At 40.5% G+C, this 19185-nt stretch overlaps 1 protein-coding gene across 6 annotated transcripts in view; it reads right to left on the bottom strand.

Annotated features, from left to right (window-relative positions):
* The window catches only part of gria4b (glutamate receptor, ionotropic, AMPA 4b), a 365144-nt gene that overhangs the window by 94236 nt on the left and 251723 nt on the right, over positions 1–19185 (bottom strand). For 5 of the 6 annotated variants that reach the window (XM_060935094.1, XM_060935095.1, XM_060935093.1 and 2 more), the window contains exons 7-9: positions 14429–14596; positions 10114–10218; positions 6478–6588 (exon numbers count right to left, since the gene is read on the bottom strand). In XM_060935094.1, the coding sequence (XP_060791077.1) occupies positions 6478–6588; positions 10114–10218; positions 14429–14596 (384 nt within the window). Of the gene's footprint in view, positions 1–4067; positions 4101–6477; positions 6589–10113; positions 10219–14428; positions 14597–19185 lie in introns of those variants that run through there. The other variant, XM_060935098.1, reaches the window with a different exon arrangement.

Genomic DNA, 19185 nt, shown 5'->3' with positions numbered 1-19185 from the left:
AAGTGAGACATTTCCATAAACACTCTGAAAAACCTGCCTCTCTTCTCAGAGATGTTTTCGAAGCCATATGGCTGGCCCACAACCATGCAAAGCATAAAGCCCATCAGGACAAATCGAGAACTTGCCCCCCAGCAAACAGAGAGCACTTCATTAAATTCAGACTGATGATTCATTTCATCTTGGATTTTTTTTTATGTGTGAGGAAGCAGCATATGGTACATATTTACACTTTTTTTATTAGTAGTTTCTCCATCTTTAATATTATTTTTGAACGACTTTTATGTATCCCAGTGAGTGCAAAGCCAACTTTGGGGAATTTTAGATGTTCATAGGAAACTGATAATTTCAGTACAGTTTTTGAACTGTTGTTGTTGTTGTAATATATCAAACTCAACATGGACAAAATACTTACTGTACATATTTAGAGGCCAGATCATGCTCAAGACTGATTTAATGTGAATCCATAACAATGTCCATCCATCCATTATCCATAACCACTTATCCTGTGCAGGGTCGTGGGCAAGCTGGAGCCTATCCCAGCTGACTATGGGCGAGAGGCGGGGTACACCCTGGACAAGTCGCCAGGTCATCGCAGAGCTGACACAGAGAGACAACCAACCATTCACACTCACATTCACACCTACAGTCAATTTAGAGCCACCAATTAACCTAACCTGCATGTCGGGAAACCAGAGCATCTGGAGGAAACCCACGCAGACACAGGGAGAACATGCAAACTCCACACGGAAAGGCCCCCATTGGCCGCTGGGCTCAAACCCAGGACCTTCTTGCTGAGGCAACAGTGCTAACCACTACACCATCATGCCGTCCCATAATAATGTCTTCTTAGACTAAATAAAGTCAGACCAGGTTGGCCCAGTAATGGACATCCCCAGTCAGTTGGTGTTCACTGGGGCAGATACAATAAAAGGGTAGACAGTTTATTATCAGTGATGCATAGTGCCACAAGTGCAGGCTATCAGCAGCACCAAGGCATGTTTTACTGCAGAATAGTCAGTCATGTAGAATTACAACCCAGCATAAATGCAAGTGCTTACCTTATGGTTATGAAAAAAAAAGTTGCTTCAAAATGTATTTGCTTATGCAAACTCTTTAAAAAAAAAAAAATTTGTAAAATTGCAGGGAATGTTCAGAAGTATAAATGTCAGTTTACAATGGTACTCTGTAACTATATTATGTCCATTATAGTGCATTTTACTGCAGAAACAAATTTTTGGTCTGGTGAGTCTGCAATGATACTGATCATTAAAAACATGCCCTTGAGGGCCTCACTTCAGTGACAAGTGGAATTTATGTAGATGATCCTAGCTCTTTTACAAAGCGACTTATTGAAAAATGATTGAACAATGATGTACTGTATGTTAACCCCTTAAAATCCAGTGTAATAGGAAGAGTATGTATTACTGAATAAAGAATGCAAATCTCAACCCACTGATGAATCCTGGTAGTTTAAGAGGCTAACAATGGCATTTGAAGCATGTATATAAAGATTTGGGAAGTATTTATACAACCCCAATTGCAAAAAAAGTTGGGACACTGTAAAACACAAATAAAAACAGAATGTGAAGATTTGCAAATCATGGAAATCATATATCCATCCATTATCTGTAGCCGCTTATCCTGTTCTATAAGATCGCAGGCAAGCTGGAGCCTAGCCCAGCTGACTATGGGCGAGAGGTGGACAAGTCACCAGGTCATCACAGGACTGACATAGAGACAAACAACCATTCACACTCACGGTCAATTTAGAGTCACCAGTTAACCTAACCTGCATGTCTTTGGACTGTGGGGGAAACCGGAGCACCCAGAGGAAACCCACGCAGACACGGGGAGAACATGCAAACCCCACACAGAAAGGTCCTCGCCAGCCGCTGGGCTTGAACCCAGGACCTTCTTGCTGTGAGTCGACAGTGCTAACCACTACACCACTGTGCCGCCCGAAAACCATATATTTCATTGAAAATAGCACAAAGACAACATATCAAATGTTGAAACTGAGAAATTATATTGTTTTATGAAAAATATATGCTCATTTTAAATTTGATGTCAGAAACACGTTTCAGAAAAGTTGGGACAGGGGCAACAAAAGACTGAAAAAGTTGTGCAATGCTAAAAATAAAACTAATTTTAATTGGCAACAGGTCAGTACCATGACTGGGTATAAAAAGAGCATCCCAGAGAGGCGGAGTTTCTCAGAAGTAAAGATGGGGAAGGGTTCACCGCTCTGTGAAAGACTGCATGGGCAAACAGTGCAACAATTTAAAAATAACGTTCTTCAATGTAAAATTGCAAAGAATTTGGGGATCACATCATCTTTGCTACATAATATCATTAAAAGATTCAGAGAATCTGGAGAAATCTCTGTATGCAAGAGAAAAGGCTGAAAACTGACATTAGATGCCTGTGATCTTCAGGCCCTCAGGCGACACTGCATTAAAAGCAGACACGTGTCTGTAGTGGAAATCACTGTATGGGCTCAGGAACACTTCAGAAAACCATCATCTGTGAAAACAGTTCATCACTGCATCCACAAATGTAAGTTAAAACCATATATATACAATATCCAGAAACACCGCCACCTTCTCTGGGCCCGAGTTCTTTTACAATGGACTGAGTCGAAGTGGAAAATTATCCTGAGGTCTGATGAATCAACAGTAGAAATTCTTTTTAGAAATCATGGACACCACGTCCTCCTGGCTAAAGAGGAGAGGGATCATCCGGCTTGTTATCAGTGCACAGTTCAAAAGCCAGCATCTGTGATGGTATGAGGGTGCATTAGTGCACATGACATGGGTAGCTTGTACATCTGGGAAGGCATCATTAATGCTGAATGATATATACATGTTTCAGCGCAATATGCTGCCATCCAGACAAAATCTTTTTCAGGGAAGGCCTTCCTTCTTTCAGCAAGACAATGCCAAACCGCTTTCTGCACATATTAAAACTGCATGGCTTTGTAGTAAAAGAGTTCGGGTGCTAAACTGGCCTGCCTGCAGTCAAGACCTAGCTCCCATTTAAAACATTTGGTGCATTATGAAGCGCAAAATATGACAAAGGAGACCCTGAACTGTTGAGCAACTGAAATTGTATAGCAGGTAAGCATGGGACAACATTTCTCTTTCAAAACTAGAACAGTTGGTCTACTCAGTTCCCAAATGTTTACAATGTGTTGTTAAAAATAGAGGTGATGCAACACAGTGGTAAACATGCCCCTGTCCCAATTTTTTTAAAACGTGTTGCTGACATCAAATTCAAAATAAGCACATATTTTTCAAAAAAAAACCAAAAACAATAAAATTTCTCAGTTTCAACATTTGATATGTTGTCTTTGTACTATTTTCAATGAAATATAGGGTTTCCATGATTTGTAAATTATCGCATTATGTTTTTATTTACAGTTTACACAGTGTCCCAGCTTTTTTGGAATTGAGGTTGTGGAAAATACTTCACTTATATGTCCATTATGTGTTAGCCACATTAGATGAACATGGATAATGATGCATATGTCACAAATATGTGGATGAGCCCTACTATTCTGCAAAATAGTTTATTCAAAATGGGATGTATGTATGTCAAAATAGCTAGTATATTCCTAATAAATGCTAAATACTAAAAACACTGACTGATTGTAGTGAAAACTCTCCGAATAAATGCCTTTGAATGAATGATAAGTGCTCAGTGTTTCATTGAACAGCCAAAGGCTCACATCATGTATGCTACGTACATTTATAATACATCTACATTAAATCCCTAAATGAAAACTACTGCCAATTCATCCCACACACGGTTTCCTAATGCATGGGTTATTACTGTTCCTGCAGAGTACATCCATCCTTCGGTTGCTTAATGAAGGCTGGGCTTTGTCTTTGCCTGTGTTTGTCCATGGCTCAGTTTCTCATCGTGGAGCTCATTTCAGCTGGGGAAGTGCCTGTCCATGGTTCAGCATTATTGCTTTTTTTCACTTCAGATCTGTCTGTGTCTGTCCATGCCTTAATATAGGGAGGGGGCTCGGTTTTCGGCTCGGCAGTGTCCTTTCTTCTTTCTGCTCAGTTTCTTAAATAAGGATTCTTCAACACGGGCTGAAAAGAGGAGCATTTGCTTCAGGTGTGAATCTCCCATTGCTTGCTGTATCAAAATCCATACCTTTTAGTTTACATACTGTCATTCGCTCAGTGTGTGCATACACACTATACACTATACAATCTACACATTATACACAATAGTTACAAAATAAAAGCGCAATGCAGTGCCACAACATATTGGTGTGGAAAGAGATCCACTTCATGCAGGTTTCTTTCTGCTATCTCCATAAAATGAACAATTTCCCAAAAAAAAAAAACCAACAAAACAAAACAGCAACAAAACCACAACAGCATATCCTGGGCACCATGTAGGGCAGCCATGACACCTTCTGACACATGACAGAGGCAGATGACACACACATTCCTGCACTGTTGGAAAAATGTTATTCAGCAAATGTATGGATCAAAAATGATGTATATTTGAACGCCAGATCAAGGCACACCAGGACTGGATTAAGATGGCTTAGTAATCTCTCAAGACAGTGATATGACTGACAAGTCACTCACACACACACACACACACACACACACACACACACACATTATTGTTAATCTGGCACACATTATTTATCAAAAGGCAAGTGCATGTACAGTGGGGCAAAAAAGTATTTAGTCAGTCACCAATTGTGCAAGTTCTCCCACTTAAAAAGATGAGAGGGGCCTGTAATTTTCATCATAGATACACTTCAACTATGAGAGACAAAATGAGAAAAAAAATTCAGAAAATCACATTGTCTGTCTGATTTTTAAAGAATTTATTTGCAAATTATGGTGGAAAATAAGTATTTGGTCAATAACAAAAGTTCATCTCAATACTTTGTTATATACCCTTTGTTGGCAATGACAGAGGTCAAACGTTTTCTGTAAGTCTTCACAAGGTTTTCACACACTGTTGCTGGTATTTTGGCCCATTCCTCCATGCAGATCTCCTCTAGAGCAGTGATGTTTGGGGCTGTCGCTGGGCAACACGGACTTTCGACTCCCTCCAAAGATTTTCTATGGGGTTGAGATCTGGAGACTGGCTAGGCCACTCCCGGACCTTGAAATGCTTCTTACAAAGCCACTCCTTCGTTGCCCGGGTGGTGTGTTTGGGATCATTGTCATGCTGAAAGACCCAGCCACGTTTCATCTTCAATGCCCTTGCTGATGGAAGGAGGTTTTCACTCAAAATCTCATGATACATGGCCCCATTCATTCTTTCCTTTACACGGATCAGTCGTCCTGGTCCCTTTGCAGAAAAACAGCCCCAAAGCATGATGCTTCCACCTCCATGCTTCACAGTAGGTATGGTGTTCTTTGGATGCAACTCAGCATTCTTTCTCCTCCTAACATGACAAGTTGAGTTTTTACCAAAAAGTTCTATTTTGGTTTCATCTGACCATATGACATTCTCCCAATCCTCTTCTGGATCATCCAAATGCTCTCTAGCAAACTTCAGACGGGCCTGGACATGTACTGGCTTAAGCAGGGGGACACGTCTGGCACTGCAGGATTTGAGTCCCTGGCGGTGTAGTGTGTTACTGATGGTAGCCTTTGTTACTTTGGTCCCAGCTCTCTGCAGGTCATTCACTAGGTCCCCCCGTGTGGTTCTGGGATTTTTGCTCACCGTTCTTGTGATCATTTTGACCCCACGGGGTGAGATCTTTCGTGGAGCCCCAGATCGAGGGAGATTATCAGTGGTTTTGTATGGCTTCCATTTTCTAATAATTGCTCCCACAGTTGATTTCTTCACACCAAGCTGCTTACCTATTGCAGATTCAGTCTTCCCAGCCTGGTGCAGGTCTACAATTTTGTTTCTGGTGTCCTTTGACAGCTCTTTGGTCTTGGCCATAGTGGAGTTTGGAGTGTGACTGTTTGAGGTTGAGGACAGGTGTCTTTTATACTGATAACAAGTTCAAACAGGTGCCATTAATACAGGTAATGAGTGGAGGACAGAGGAGCCTCTTAAAGAAGTTGTTACAGGACTGTGAGAGCCAGAAATCTTGCTTGTTTGTAGGTGACCAAATACTTATTTTACCGAGGAATTTACCAATTAATTAATTAAAAATCCTACAATGTGATTTCCTGGATTCTTTCCCCCCATTCTGTCTCTCATAGTTGAAGTGTACCTATGATGAAAATTACAGGCCTCTCTCATCTTTTTAAGTGGGAGAACTTGCACAATTGGTGGCTGACTAAATACTTTTTTGCCCCACTGTACATAAATGCAAGAAGCGACTTATTGTGGCCTCTGAAAGCTCATTTACACAAGCAGGACACCTTATCAAGTGGAAGCATTTGGATGACAGACAAACAGTCTTTCCGAGGCTGACAACTGTTCCTGTGTGTGAATATCATTCGTCTAGAAACATAAGAAAACAGTTACGGTACTCACCATAATAGTCGTCACGATCACAGTCCTGTTCTCCATTCCGGACGTTTCGTTCGGAAGCAAGGCTTGGTCCTGGATCAGGACCAACTTATCAGCGTCATTCCAGTAGCCAATCTGAGGACGGGACACACATGCGATCAGAAGGGACATCTGTGTTATAGTGTGTTTACCTCATGTGGGTATTATGGTCATTTTTTGAGTTGACTGTTCAGAGATGTTGTTCACCATGGATTTGGAAATCGACTGTTTCTATGGCAAAGTACAAGATGGCAAAATAAATACACAAACCTCTATAATAGCTAACAGTTATCAGAAACCAGAGATAACCATTTAGTGAAACCATGAAATGGAAATCATGTGTTTTTGTCTGTTAAGCTCATGCACTGCTGACTGAAATGAGATAGTTAACCAGGAAATAATATACTGTATGACTAGATTCTGGTTTAATCCAAAATTTGAGTATTATCAGTCAAAAAAATATCATTTGAGTGACTGATGCTGATGAATCAATCGTGGAGGCATGTGGAAATGTCAGTTTTGATTACTGGTTGTCTTTAATAGCTTCCACTGCTATGCTTTAAGCTGAAACCTAAAAGCTGGATGCTGTACGGATATGTACTAGAGTTGAATCCTGAAAATACACTCCCAAATATTTTAAACTCAAAGCCGCTGCTATTTTAGTTTCTGCTTATTTATCATATGACGTCAGAAACTGTCAGAAATTTTTCTAAGTGATAATTAACTGAATTTTCAACCAATAATTATGAATAATTATGGAAACATGAAATGACCATAATTCTAACGCCTAATGCATGTGCACCTAATTTGTGCATGGGTTTGTTCTTGTAAGGTACTGAACAACATCACCCTGCATCTGAACACAGCTCCTCGGTGTAGATTTATTATTATTATGATGTTATTACAACTACAATGAAGCATGCTAAACAAGATCCCACTCCAAAGCATCCTACAGAGGGGGCTGGTCTGGGTGAACTTGGAAAAGATGTCGCCTTGCAGAGTGATGATGGATGAATGGGGGGTGGGGACAGGCTTAAGCGCTGTGCCTGCCATGTCCACACAGGAGCCAGAGAAGTGAAAGAAGCCTGAAGCATCCTCTCATCTGGCTGATTGATGCTCCTGAAATGCTCTCGATGCACGCTCCCCGTCCTGGCCCTGCCTCCCTCTATCACGCTCCATCACTCTTCCTCAGGCACGGTGCAGCCAGGAGCCACCACACACCATAAAACATGGTGCAAACACTGAGGCTCCACAGGACACAGAACAGGTGTGTGACAGGAAGCTTTATAGTTCCTACTAAAGAGCTGCATGGAAATGGGGTCTGCTGGAATACTGCAGTGTTCCACGGTTATCTGCTGGGATGGGGGCAGGATTAAAAATATTTCCATTGGTCATGGTTCATCGGTATGAGGAAAGGTGCTATGGTGTTTCCAGAGGCAGAAGTGGTAATAAAATGTGCATAAACAGTAAAGTAAAGGTGAGCAAATCAGCTGTCATGCTTGTCATAACTTACAATAGTACACGATGTGAGTTATGAAGCAAATTGCTTTAAACATATGGGAACGTATAAACTGATTTATTAGGGAAAAGAGAAAGTAGCTACATTTATATGCAGCCGAAAAAAAATCTGCTAATAGTCTGACTGATGGCTTAACTGAAAATTAAAAATGTGAATAAATAGGATAAGAAATCAGTGCAGAACAAAACAATTTTGGTCTGATCAAACAAAAGTGCCAGTCCATTTAATAATACCTAATATAATAATTTAGCTACATTGGGAATGGGGAGGGGATGTTGTTAGGGCACATGGGGATATGGTGGCTTGAGGTTGGGACCAATGGCTGAATATATGGCTGAATATATGGTGGAAATCATGGCATCATTGACTCCCATTATGTGGTTTTAAGGCCTAAATTTGACCGAATAGAAAGTTGTCAAAGAACCAAAGTATGTACAGTAGATAATGCCACTAAAACATAGGAATGGGGAGGGATGTAGCTGTGGCACATGGGAATGGGGTGGGGATAGTGTTGGAGTATATGGCAATGGGGTGGTCATGTGTTGGGGTATATGGGAATAGAGTAGTGATGTGTTGGGGTATATGGGAATGAGGTGGTGATGTGTTGGGGTACATGGAAATGAGGTGGTGATGTGTTGGGGTACATGGGAATAAGGTGGTCATGTGTTGGGGTACATGGGAATGAGGTGGTCATGTGTTGGGGTACATGGAAATGAGGTGGTCATGTGTTGGGGTACATGGGAATAAGGTGGTCATGTGTTGGGGTACATGGGAATGAGGTGCTCAAGTGTTGGGGTATATAGGAATGAAGTGGTCATGTGTTGGGGTATATGGGAATGAGGTGGTTATGTGTTGGGGTATATGAGAATGGGGTGGTGATGTGTTGGGGTATATGAGAATGGGGTGGTGATGTGTTGGGGTATATGATAATGGGGTGGTGATGTGTTGGGGTATATGAGAATGAAGTGGTCATGTATTGGGGTATATGGGAATGGGGTGGTGATGTGTTGGGGTATATGGGAATGGGGTGGTGATGTGTTGGGGTATATGGGAATGGGGTGGTGATGTGTTGGGGTATATGGGAATGGGGTGGTCACAAAGCTGGAGCACATGGTCACAGGATTGGTGGTTTTGATGCACATGAGGATGAGGTGGGATGGTGTCAGATCACATACAGGGGGGATGGGGAAGGATATGAGGTACATGGGGAATGGGGTGAGGATTGCGTTGGATTACATGAGTTTGGGGTGAAGATGGCATTAAGTCATGCAGATGTGATGGAAAAGGGTTTGAAGCACATAGGGAATGGGATAAGTCTGGTATTGGTATAAATGGGGATTGGATTGGAAATGATGTCTGCGATGACAGAAACAGTACCTACTGAGGCCTGCTTTGAAACGGCATAATAATTCAGCTTTAGAGATTTTAAATGTCTTAACTCAAACAAAATATCCTCCAAATGAATATGATAATAGCAGACTGCAGCTGTAAATTTGTAATCCTTGAGGCGGTTACAAATTATTACAATTTATTCTTCTACAGCCTTGGCTTTCCACAAAGACAGATTTATTGAGGGCAGCACACACCATTTAAACTAGAAAGTTAAGTATTTCATTGATATAAATTGTATGTTACATTATTTAAAGCATTATAATGAGTCACTTAAATGCTAATGTGACTATAAAATGCTTTGCTGTGTAAAGAGATCCATATCTTCAAGTATGCTGGGAAACCCTGAAGCAGTGCCGGAGACATACAAAAGGGACAATCTGCATGAAAATGAATAATTCGTAATGTTCTTGCTAAAACAATTGCATCAAACAAGTCATGCCAATTTATAATAGTAAGACTGGAAGAATACTGAACAGATGTAAGTAGACAGACGAAAAGACAAATCATGACAACACTTTCTTACAATCAAAGACAAACTGTAAACACACCAGATGTATAGATACATTTTTATATAGTATAGTGTAATTTACTTGAATGTGGTAAAGTAAATAAATCTTTCTATATCTGTGAAGAGTTATACATTAAAAATGGAAATGGAGAGACTAATCTGTGATGGTACAGATGGCACAGAGACATGCTGTAGATCTTACTCTTCTGGGGCCGTTGCTTTTCAACTCGAACACATCCATAGTGTAGTTGACTCGGCGCCCATAGTGGTCAAATTGGACATTTCCTGTTAATCCTTGGAGCCGGACCTGGATTGTGGCGATAAACAATGTAATTACTGCTTATCCAGCTGCTGCCTCTCACACTCCCATCACTCTGCTGCTTCTGCTTGCTCTTCAATTATTCTCCTTTCTAAGCTTAACGCTTCGCATTGCACTCTCACAAGCACTCTCATCTCAACTGTTTAGCTAACACAACTTCTCTTTACTCATCACCTTCTATTTTCACCTTTATAGACTGGGTTAGGTGCCTGTCTCTCTTTTTTCCCCTTAAATATACAGCCTTTCTAGAGCTCACATCAGTTCCAGTGGGGTGAAACCATGCATATTTTATTCACATTCACTGGATATGAGCAGTTGTGCGCTCTGTTTGGCTACTCTACTACTAGGCTATCAGCTCATATACTGTGAGTAGAGAAAAACAAAATGGTGGAGCGCATTAAGTCAGATATATCACTTTGTTATTAAGTATTTAAAAGAAACAGAAATAGCTAAAAGAATATAGTTCCCCCCCCCATATCTCCTGTTCTATACTCCAGCCCAGTCGGTGGCAGTAATGCACCTTTAAGTTGGTTTGCCAACTGCCAAAAAACCCAAAAGAAGAAGAAGAAGAAAATGGCGGAGCGTGTTGCTGAACCAACCAAGTACGAAATAAAAACTGTACTTGAAAACAAAACCCCAAAACATACAAAAATAAAAGCAACAAAATATGGAATGAAAGTATTTGATGGTAAGACTGTATCTTTTTTTATTTTTCAACAATTATTATTATAGCATTGTTCACAAATTGCTACTGTCATTTTGCCTGTTTGTTTACATTTTAAGCGGAAATGATTTTGTCGGACATTTTTATTTATCAAATTTGCAAAAAATATTAAATATTTTATAAAATAAAAAATAAAAATACTCTGGATTTTGAGAAACAGTGAATGTGGACAGAATAAAACAATTATTCCACTCAATCTCTTCGTACATGGCTTATAGCCTACTCAGTGCTACGCACCTTGTTGGCTATCAGCTCATGTACGATTTGATTTCATGGAATAACTGTTAAATATTCATATTAGTACTCAAGATATCCCAGTGTACATGCTCCCCGATGCATCCCCCATGTACAGACTACATAGATCTGTCAAGGGTGACAAATGAAATAAAACAACAACAACAACAACAGGCTGAGTTATGTCGGGGGGGGATTATTTTTGTCGGTATGCTATGCTCATGCTCCATGCCTAATTTCCCCCTCAGAGAGAAGGCTCCCTGCAATTCGATACAAAGTTCTTCTAACTGAACACCTTGTGTTCTCTTCCACCTCCGTCCACAGAACACGAGGGCTCACTGAATGGGACGGCATTGAAGTCAATCATAAGCTATTAGCACTGTCGACTCACAGCAAGAAGGTTCTGGGTTTGAGCCCAGTGGCCGGCGAGGGCCTTTCTGTGTGGAGTTTGCATTTCTCCTTGTGTCTGCGTGGGTTTCCTCCGGGTACTCTGTTTTCCCCCACAGTCCAAAGACATGCAGTTAGGTTAACGTGGAGCGGCCTTGGGCTGAAGTGCCCCTGAGCAAGGTGCCTAGCCCCTGACTGCTCCCCGGGCGCTCTAGTGTGGCTGCCCACTGCTCTGTGTGTGTGTTCACTGCTTCAGATGGGCTAAATGCAGATGATGAGTTTCACTGTGCTTGAAGTGTGCATGTGACAAATAAAGGTTTCTTCTTCTTCTTCTTCTTCTATGGTCTCCACACTCACCAGACCTGAACCCAACTGAACACCTTTGGGAGATTTTGTCGTGATGTGTTCGACAGCTGTACTTCACTATTGACAAAACACCAACTGAGGGAACAGCTGTTAGACGAATAGTGTCCATCCCTCCAGTATAGTTCCAGAGACTTGTAGACAAGGTGCAATGAATCTGCTCAGATACACCTGTGTCTGTTTACCTCAATAACTGTAAAGAAACTGTTTCTACAGTCATCATTTTACCTTTCTCTTCTCCCAGTCTCTGACGCAGCAACCCATTCAGTGCCTGAAGTTGAATATCACACAGGGGCTGTTTTCTGATGTTTACAAAAGGAGAAGTCACGCAGAATTTGTGAAGAAGTCCATTTCCAAAGTAATACCTGAATATTTTGCTGATTATGACAATACAGGCTTGTAGTACTCGAGTCCAACTTGTGCCCTAATTTTATTAAGGACTCGTGACTCGACTTGGACATGAGCACTGATGACTCAGACTCGTACATTAACTGCATTCGGACTCGTAAATTGGAAATGAGGACTGGGATTTTTTCTTTATTTTTTGTAACATGCAATAATAATTTGGCATAAAATATTTATATCTACATTGATTTTTGTGCAAGAGCATCACACCTGTGCGCCTTGACGCACGCATCAGATAGACTCTCGGGTGTGCACGTGCGCCATAAACGACACGCACCTGTACAGGATTAAGGCGTAATCAGCGCACCTATATGAAGACTGTGAAAGCACACTTACTTTGCGAAGTATTGAGTTGCGTTGCTGAGACATTACCGAGCCTTATTTCCTTGTTTGTTTTCCTGTTTCTTGTTTTTGATTCTGCCAAGTCTACGATAGTCTGTTTGTGCCTATTGTGCTCGACCTATTACCTGTTTCACCATTTTATGATTTTGCCTGCCATTCGTGATTGTTTACCTGTCTTCACTTGTATTAATAAGCACACCTTCTGCACTTACATCCATCTTCCAACCATCTCTGACAGAATACTTCGCACTCGCTGACAAAGAGAATGCACATTCACCTGTTCATACGTCATGTTCAAAAACAAACCAACGTTAATGGCACTAAAATGCCTGGAGAGAAGCCCCTAAGATTGGCCACTTTGCTTATACAGACTTCTCGTGCAGTGAGAAAAAATGCACCGCTACTGTATGTGTTCCATATGTAGAAGAACTATTGAGGAGACGACGGGGACAACCTCAAACTTCAGTCGTCATTTGGCAAGATTCCACCCAGAGAAGGAAGTGACACGCTATGTTCATTGCTCTGTTGATAGCGGGGCTTGCTTGCTGACTGATGAACTAGCTAGTGTTAACCCTCTCTCATGTTATTTGCCCTGTTGATAGTGGGCGGGGCTTGCTGAGCGATGAACAAGCTTTTTTATCTGTAGCCTGTTAACTAAAATGGGGCAGTCAAGCAGTAACGTTAGTCCAACACAGTAGCAGAGACGCTTTCACATAAAGGCAGGAACAGCCATCAAATGGTGCGGTTGGAGTCTTGCTCTCGGACTCGACTCGGATCAAGAGTGGACTTGACTCAAAATTTTCTTTAATGACTTGGACTTGAACACTGGGGACTCGAGACTGGACTTGGACCCAAGGTTTAGTGACTCGCCTCCAACACTGTGACAGTATGAATGAGGCATTTGAATTTGATGGGCATCCCTATTTATTTGAACTGGAGTCTACATCCCCCGTGCGATTTTTCCATTTAACATAGCTAGCTAGTTTGGCTAGTTACATTAGCAAGCCAACTAGGAATTCCTCAAATTATCGGTTGTCAACTTAGTTAACTAGTTTTCTGGCTCTCATTTCATCTCATTATCTCTAGCTGCTTTATCCTTCTACAGGGTCGCGGGCAAGCTGGAGCCTATCCCAGCTGACTACGGGCGAAAGGCGGGGTACACCCTGGACAAGTCGCCAGGTCATCACAGGGCTGACACATAGACACAGACAACCATTCACACTCACATTCACACCTACGGTCAATTTAGAGTCACCAGTTAACCTAACCTGCATGTCTTTGGACTGTGGGGGAAACCGGAGCACCCGGAGGAAACCCACGCGGACACGGGGAGAACATGCAAACTCCACACAGAAAGGCCCTCGTTGGCCGCGGGGCTCAAACCCAGACCTTCTTGCTGTGAGGTGACAGCACTAACCACTACACCACCGTGCCGCCCCTAGTTTTCTGGTTAGTCATGCGAAACAATATACTACATGGACAAACTCAGCTCACTTATTCTTTTTTACTTTTTTAGTTTTTAATTTTGACCCAGTTTTCTCGCAATTTAGTTACACAATGTTGTACCTAGCTGATTTTCCATTACTGTATAACACCTACCAGTTTAGGAGGATGAAGGCAAATACAAACTGATATACAAAATTATGTATGATGGGTAAAAGCAGGGTATTTTAATCCCACTTGCACTGCGTATGCTTAGTAATCTGTTCTTTCCGATTCCTTCCATGTTCTGGCTCTGCATACCTGTTTTAGTGTACGCTCCATGTCGATGCCTTGGTTCCAGGGAGCTGCCGGGTTTGCCAGGCAGTCTCCGGCATTGCCCCTGCGCGAGATGTCCACTTTCTGCCTGCGCAGCTTCCTGAAGGCTTCTGCCATCACCATCACTCCATCGTATGTCAGAGCGGAGGTGTACTGCATAGAGAGAAGGTCAGGTAAAGGTCATCTAAATACCAAGCATCCTGTACAGTCCTCGTTCAAATGCATACCACCTCCACCTCTGGGCTTTGTGCTCTGATCTTTGATAGGATCATTCTGACAGAGGTATAGAAAAGAAAAACATGCACAAACACTGTATTAGTAAATATATGAATCAACACAATCCGTTCTTGTTTACTGTATTGTACAGGCTATAGGACATGATATTTTTGCTTTGTCCTGATTTGTGAGAAGTTCACGAATCCATAATTCAGCAAGGGTGTTATTAACATTAATAGGATTACTATTAAATTCATCTACTGCATCTACGGTAACTACACAATACAGTATTATAGTTTACCGAAAATATTTTTCAAACTTTGCTAGCTTCTTCGTGTCAGATAGTTACCACTAACTAGCTGTGTTGTGTTGTGTTTTAGTACATGGATAGTTTACCTGATGTCACTGAGCAACTATATAGTGTAATTAAAACCAGATTGATGTGCTAAGTACTACACTGAGTGAAAAAGTGAAAAGAAGAATAGTGGTGTCATATTCTCAGGTTTGTGAACAGCTCATGAGACTGTAACCTTAGCCCGGCTCTGGTTATCCAGAAACATTGTACATTAGGTATATCAGGTGAAAATTCAAATTCAGTCCAAGTTACTTGAAACTGCTCTCACTGAATTCAGAATTGAATGCTAAACAACATACTTTTTTTTTTTTTACAGAATTAAAATGTTTATCCATTCTTGAGATATCATACATGTCAACCTTTGGTCAATCAAACCTGTATAACCAACCTCCAAAATCCGTATTTCCCTTATAAAATCCGTATAAGATGCAAATTAAAATAATTTACCTAAAATTTGAATGATAATTAACAATGATATATCCCAGTTACTTTTTATTCAATATTAATAACAATAAACCTTCAGAATGAATACAAAGCTCCAATGTTTGACAAAAACACAAAGTGTTATCAGCATAGTTACGAAGGAAATACTTCGTTGTTTGGAGACAGGTTTCACCGAGCAGCTATTATGCGCGAGACTTCATATTAGCCACAAAGTCAGGAAAATCTGTTCGTAAAATTACGTTATAATGACCAAATACAATGAAAAGTATTTTTCCAGTCTCACCTGTGAAAGGTAATCCCATGTGATCTCGTTTGGACGGTAAACCTGTTGGTACAGTTAAACGCAGCACATGAATGAGGCATCTTTATTCTCGGCTACTGTCTAGACGCTATACCAGAGACGGTTGAAGAATCTCCACTTTGCCACATCCAATATGGCGTCAAGGATGACGTATGATTCTATGCAGAAGGCGGCGTCTATGTTTATATGTCTATGACTTCCCGGTTGGCGGGATTCTCGCAATGCGGTGTGCGCATGATCAAAAGTGGAACGAAGTCTCGCTACCACAAGATAACGCGCGATTTCATAAGACTCTTTACTGGCTGCCTGTGGTGTACAGTACGTTTGTAAATGTTATGCGCTCTTTTATCATCGTGGGAATTGATTATAGCTCTAAATAAATATTGAAGTTTTTTTAAAGAATCCGTATAACTTTATTTATACGCCCGTATACTACGTTTATTGAATCAAATCAGTATAAAATACGGACATTCCGTATAGGTTGACATGTATGAGATATTACAAATCAAAGATTGAAGAAACGGCTTAATTTTTAGAAAGCTGATGTAAGATTATGTAACAGGATCACATGGTCCAAAATGGGCCTAATTAATGAATGAGATCAAATGTTTTTTCTTAATAACTTTTTTCATTTTTCAAGATATTTACATGGAAATTGGCAGGCACATAGATGATTGTATACTGAATATAAAAGTTTGAAAAATTAGCCAAAACCAATTATGCAAATTAGCATTTAATTAGTATTAATTTTGCTAATTGGGTTAGATGTTAAATCAGTACACGCTCTTCATCAAAGTTTCACCAAATGGCTTTATTTGTGCAATATAAAGCTGATCTTAACTCTCATTTATACATCACAAAAAAGGAGAAATTAATGTTCATTATAAAATATGCATAAATAAGCACTGAATGTCAATCACATCTACCATTCTCGATCAAAATAAAATAGTCATAAAAGATTATTTCTAATACCCTCTTTGCGCTCTGTAGGCCTTTGTATTTCTACGTAGGGCCTACTAGTGTTTATATGAAAGGATGTAAATTATTATTTCGATTAATATTTACAGCTTTCAAGGCGAACCTTGAAAAAGCTGTGTGTTCCACATCCAATAAACAATTCCAATTAACTGAATTGAAATTGACACTTGCATTTCTGACTTCTGTTTTTTTTAAATATCATTGCGACCACTAAAATCTCAATATTTTTCATCAAAACAACTACAGTTATATTCTAAAATATTTATTTACATGAATCAGTTTGATTTGAAAAAAAAAAGTAGGTAAAGCTACGAAAACTCAACTCGAAGTCTCCCGTAAATCATAACGTCAAAACTAGCAGACAGAAAATTTTGCTGAATACTGCAGCAGAAACAGTGAGAGCTGGAGAACATCCCTATAAAAGTCATCTGATTGACATTCATGAGTAATCCAGTCGGAAACCGATCAGGAGAGAGAGAGAGCCTGACCACTTTCCCGTGACTCAAAAAGCACAGGCAGTTTCCCGACGTCACGCGAGCAGAGAGTGAACTCTGTTGTACCAACTTCAACCTGCCGTTACTCCCAAAGTACTAAACAGATCTTAACGAGATACATTTCTTAGGAAAGCAGAAATTATAAGCTTTTTAATGATAGTGTTCACGATAGAAAATATTCAAGAGTTAAGGAATGACAGATTTGGAAACTTAAATAAGCGTCTGCATGAACAATTTTCACAGCACGGCTAGCAAGCGTCTGATATGCCTTTGTACATATTATTATTTGTTTGTTTTTTGGACAAATGTTGCTCAGTTGTTAGTGTTTTTATGGTAGATGTGCTACTCCACAGAACATGCACTGGCTAAAGGGAAACCTGCATTATTGTAGCAACAGTGATCAGATATACAGTATAAAGCGTTTTAAATAACATAAACCCTGTAGCAAATGCTCAGGAATTGACACAGTGCCGAACTACAGCAAGACATCTTCGATAAGGAGACAAATGAGTGAAATGTACTTGCTCAAAATACTTTAAAATACAAAGTACTAAGCAGGACAATTCACTGCATTTGCTGGTGCAGATAAAGAACAGCTGCATTACAGAAATAGCGTCATACTTCTTTAGCACAAAAAAAAGGGGTTCAGCGAGTGTGTCAGCATGAACAAGAGAAAACAAGTAAATGAGGAATAAAGGGGGAGAAGAGAGCAGTTGCACACCAAGTTACACTCATAAGAGCTCGTTGTTGGATATTTTTTGGTGCATGCATGCTCAGTATCAGGGGGAGGGGCTTGGGGAGAGAAGGACATTGATATCTGAAATGGGTGTGTGTATAACCTGAGACGTGTGATATAACCTCACCTATGTTTTTCTTTTGCTTGCTCTCTTTCTCTCTCTTTCTCCTATCTCATCTCATCTGTAAAGCTACATGGGCGCTGCATGAGGTGCCAATAATTTATCTCTGCCCCCAGCTCGTAGGGTGTGGATGTTAATAATGAGGTATGCAAATGAACCTGTTGGTCTTTAAATCTGGATTGAAAGAAATATGCCTTTTATTACAGGCTGTCTGCAAGTTAAACATGTTTAAGCCTTTTAAATGCCAGATTTGCAGAAGTGACTTACCAAATACAAAAGCAGTCAAAACAGGTCACACATAATAATAATCTACGTTATAGACCCCTTCGCATGTTTGTAAACAAACCGACCGTTGCCAGGATGCGCGTGCAGCCTGGACTCAGAAACAATGGCGCTGCCCATAGACCGGCATTATGAGCTGTCAGATTATGCAAAACAATTGTCGTTACAAGATCGAGAATGCTACATAAATAAGTTAACTCTAACAAGTGGACATCGCCTACCGGATCTGTATTTAATTAAAGAGTGGACGGACGATGTTAGTAAGTTCCCTGGTATACAATGGCCAGATATATACTCGTACCTTATTGACCAGACTTCAGTGTACACCCACGAAAAACTTCGTGCCTACAAGTCTTTAGACGCATATGATTATGTAATGTGCGGGCATGTACAACTTGATTAACAGTGGGACATTCATATTCATTTTGTTTTAATGAAATTATGCCAGTGTGGCAATGTGGCTTTAGCTACAACAGCAAATACCAACACTAAACAGCAATTTGCAGGAGGTAATGGCATGAAAGGAATGATGGTGTAAAGAGTGCAGCTAAGAGAAATCAGAGCTGCGTAAAAAGCGAGAGGCAGAGAGCAGAAATGAAACTGAACGGGGCGGGAGCTAGGTTAGAGCAGTCAACGTAATTTGGCATTTAGAGTGAGGGCACACAATTTTACCTTTCCATCCTTGCTTTAAAATTGTGATTTTCGGCATACACAAATAATGATGGCACAAAATCTGGACTGCTCGAGTTAAGCGAGACCTCTCCTACAAACAAAATTGCATGCAAAGCTAAGTTAACATGCTAACAATATTCATT

The sequence above is a fragment of the Neoarius graeffei genome, chromosome 12 (assembly GCF_027579695.1).
Source record: "Neoarius graeffei isolate fNeoGra1 chromosome 12, fNeoGra1.pri, whole genome shotgun sequence".
NCBI lineage: Eukaryota > Metazoa > Chordata > Actinopteri > Siluriformes > Ariidae > Neoarius > Neoarius graeffei.
The sequence above is the reverse complement of the archived record's forward strand: the minus strand, read 5'-3'. Positions and strand labels throughout refer to the sequence as shown.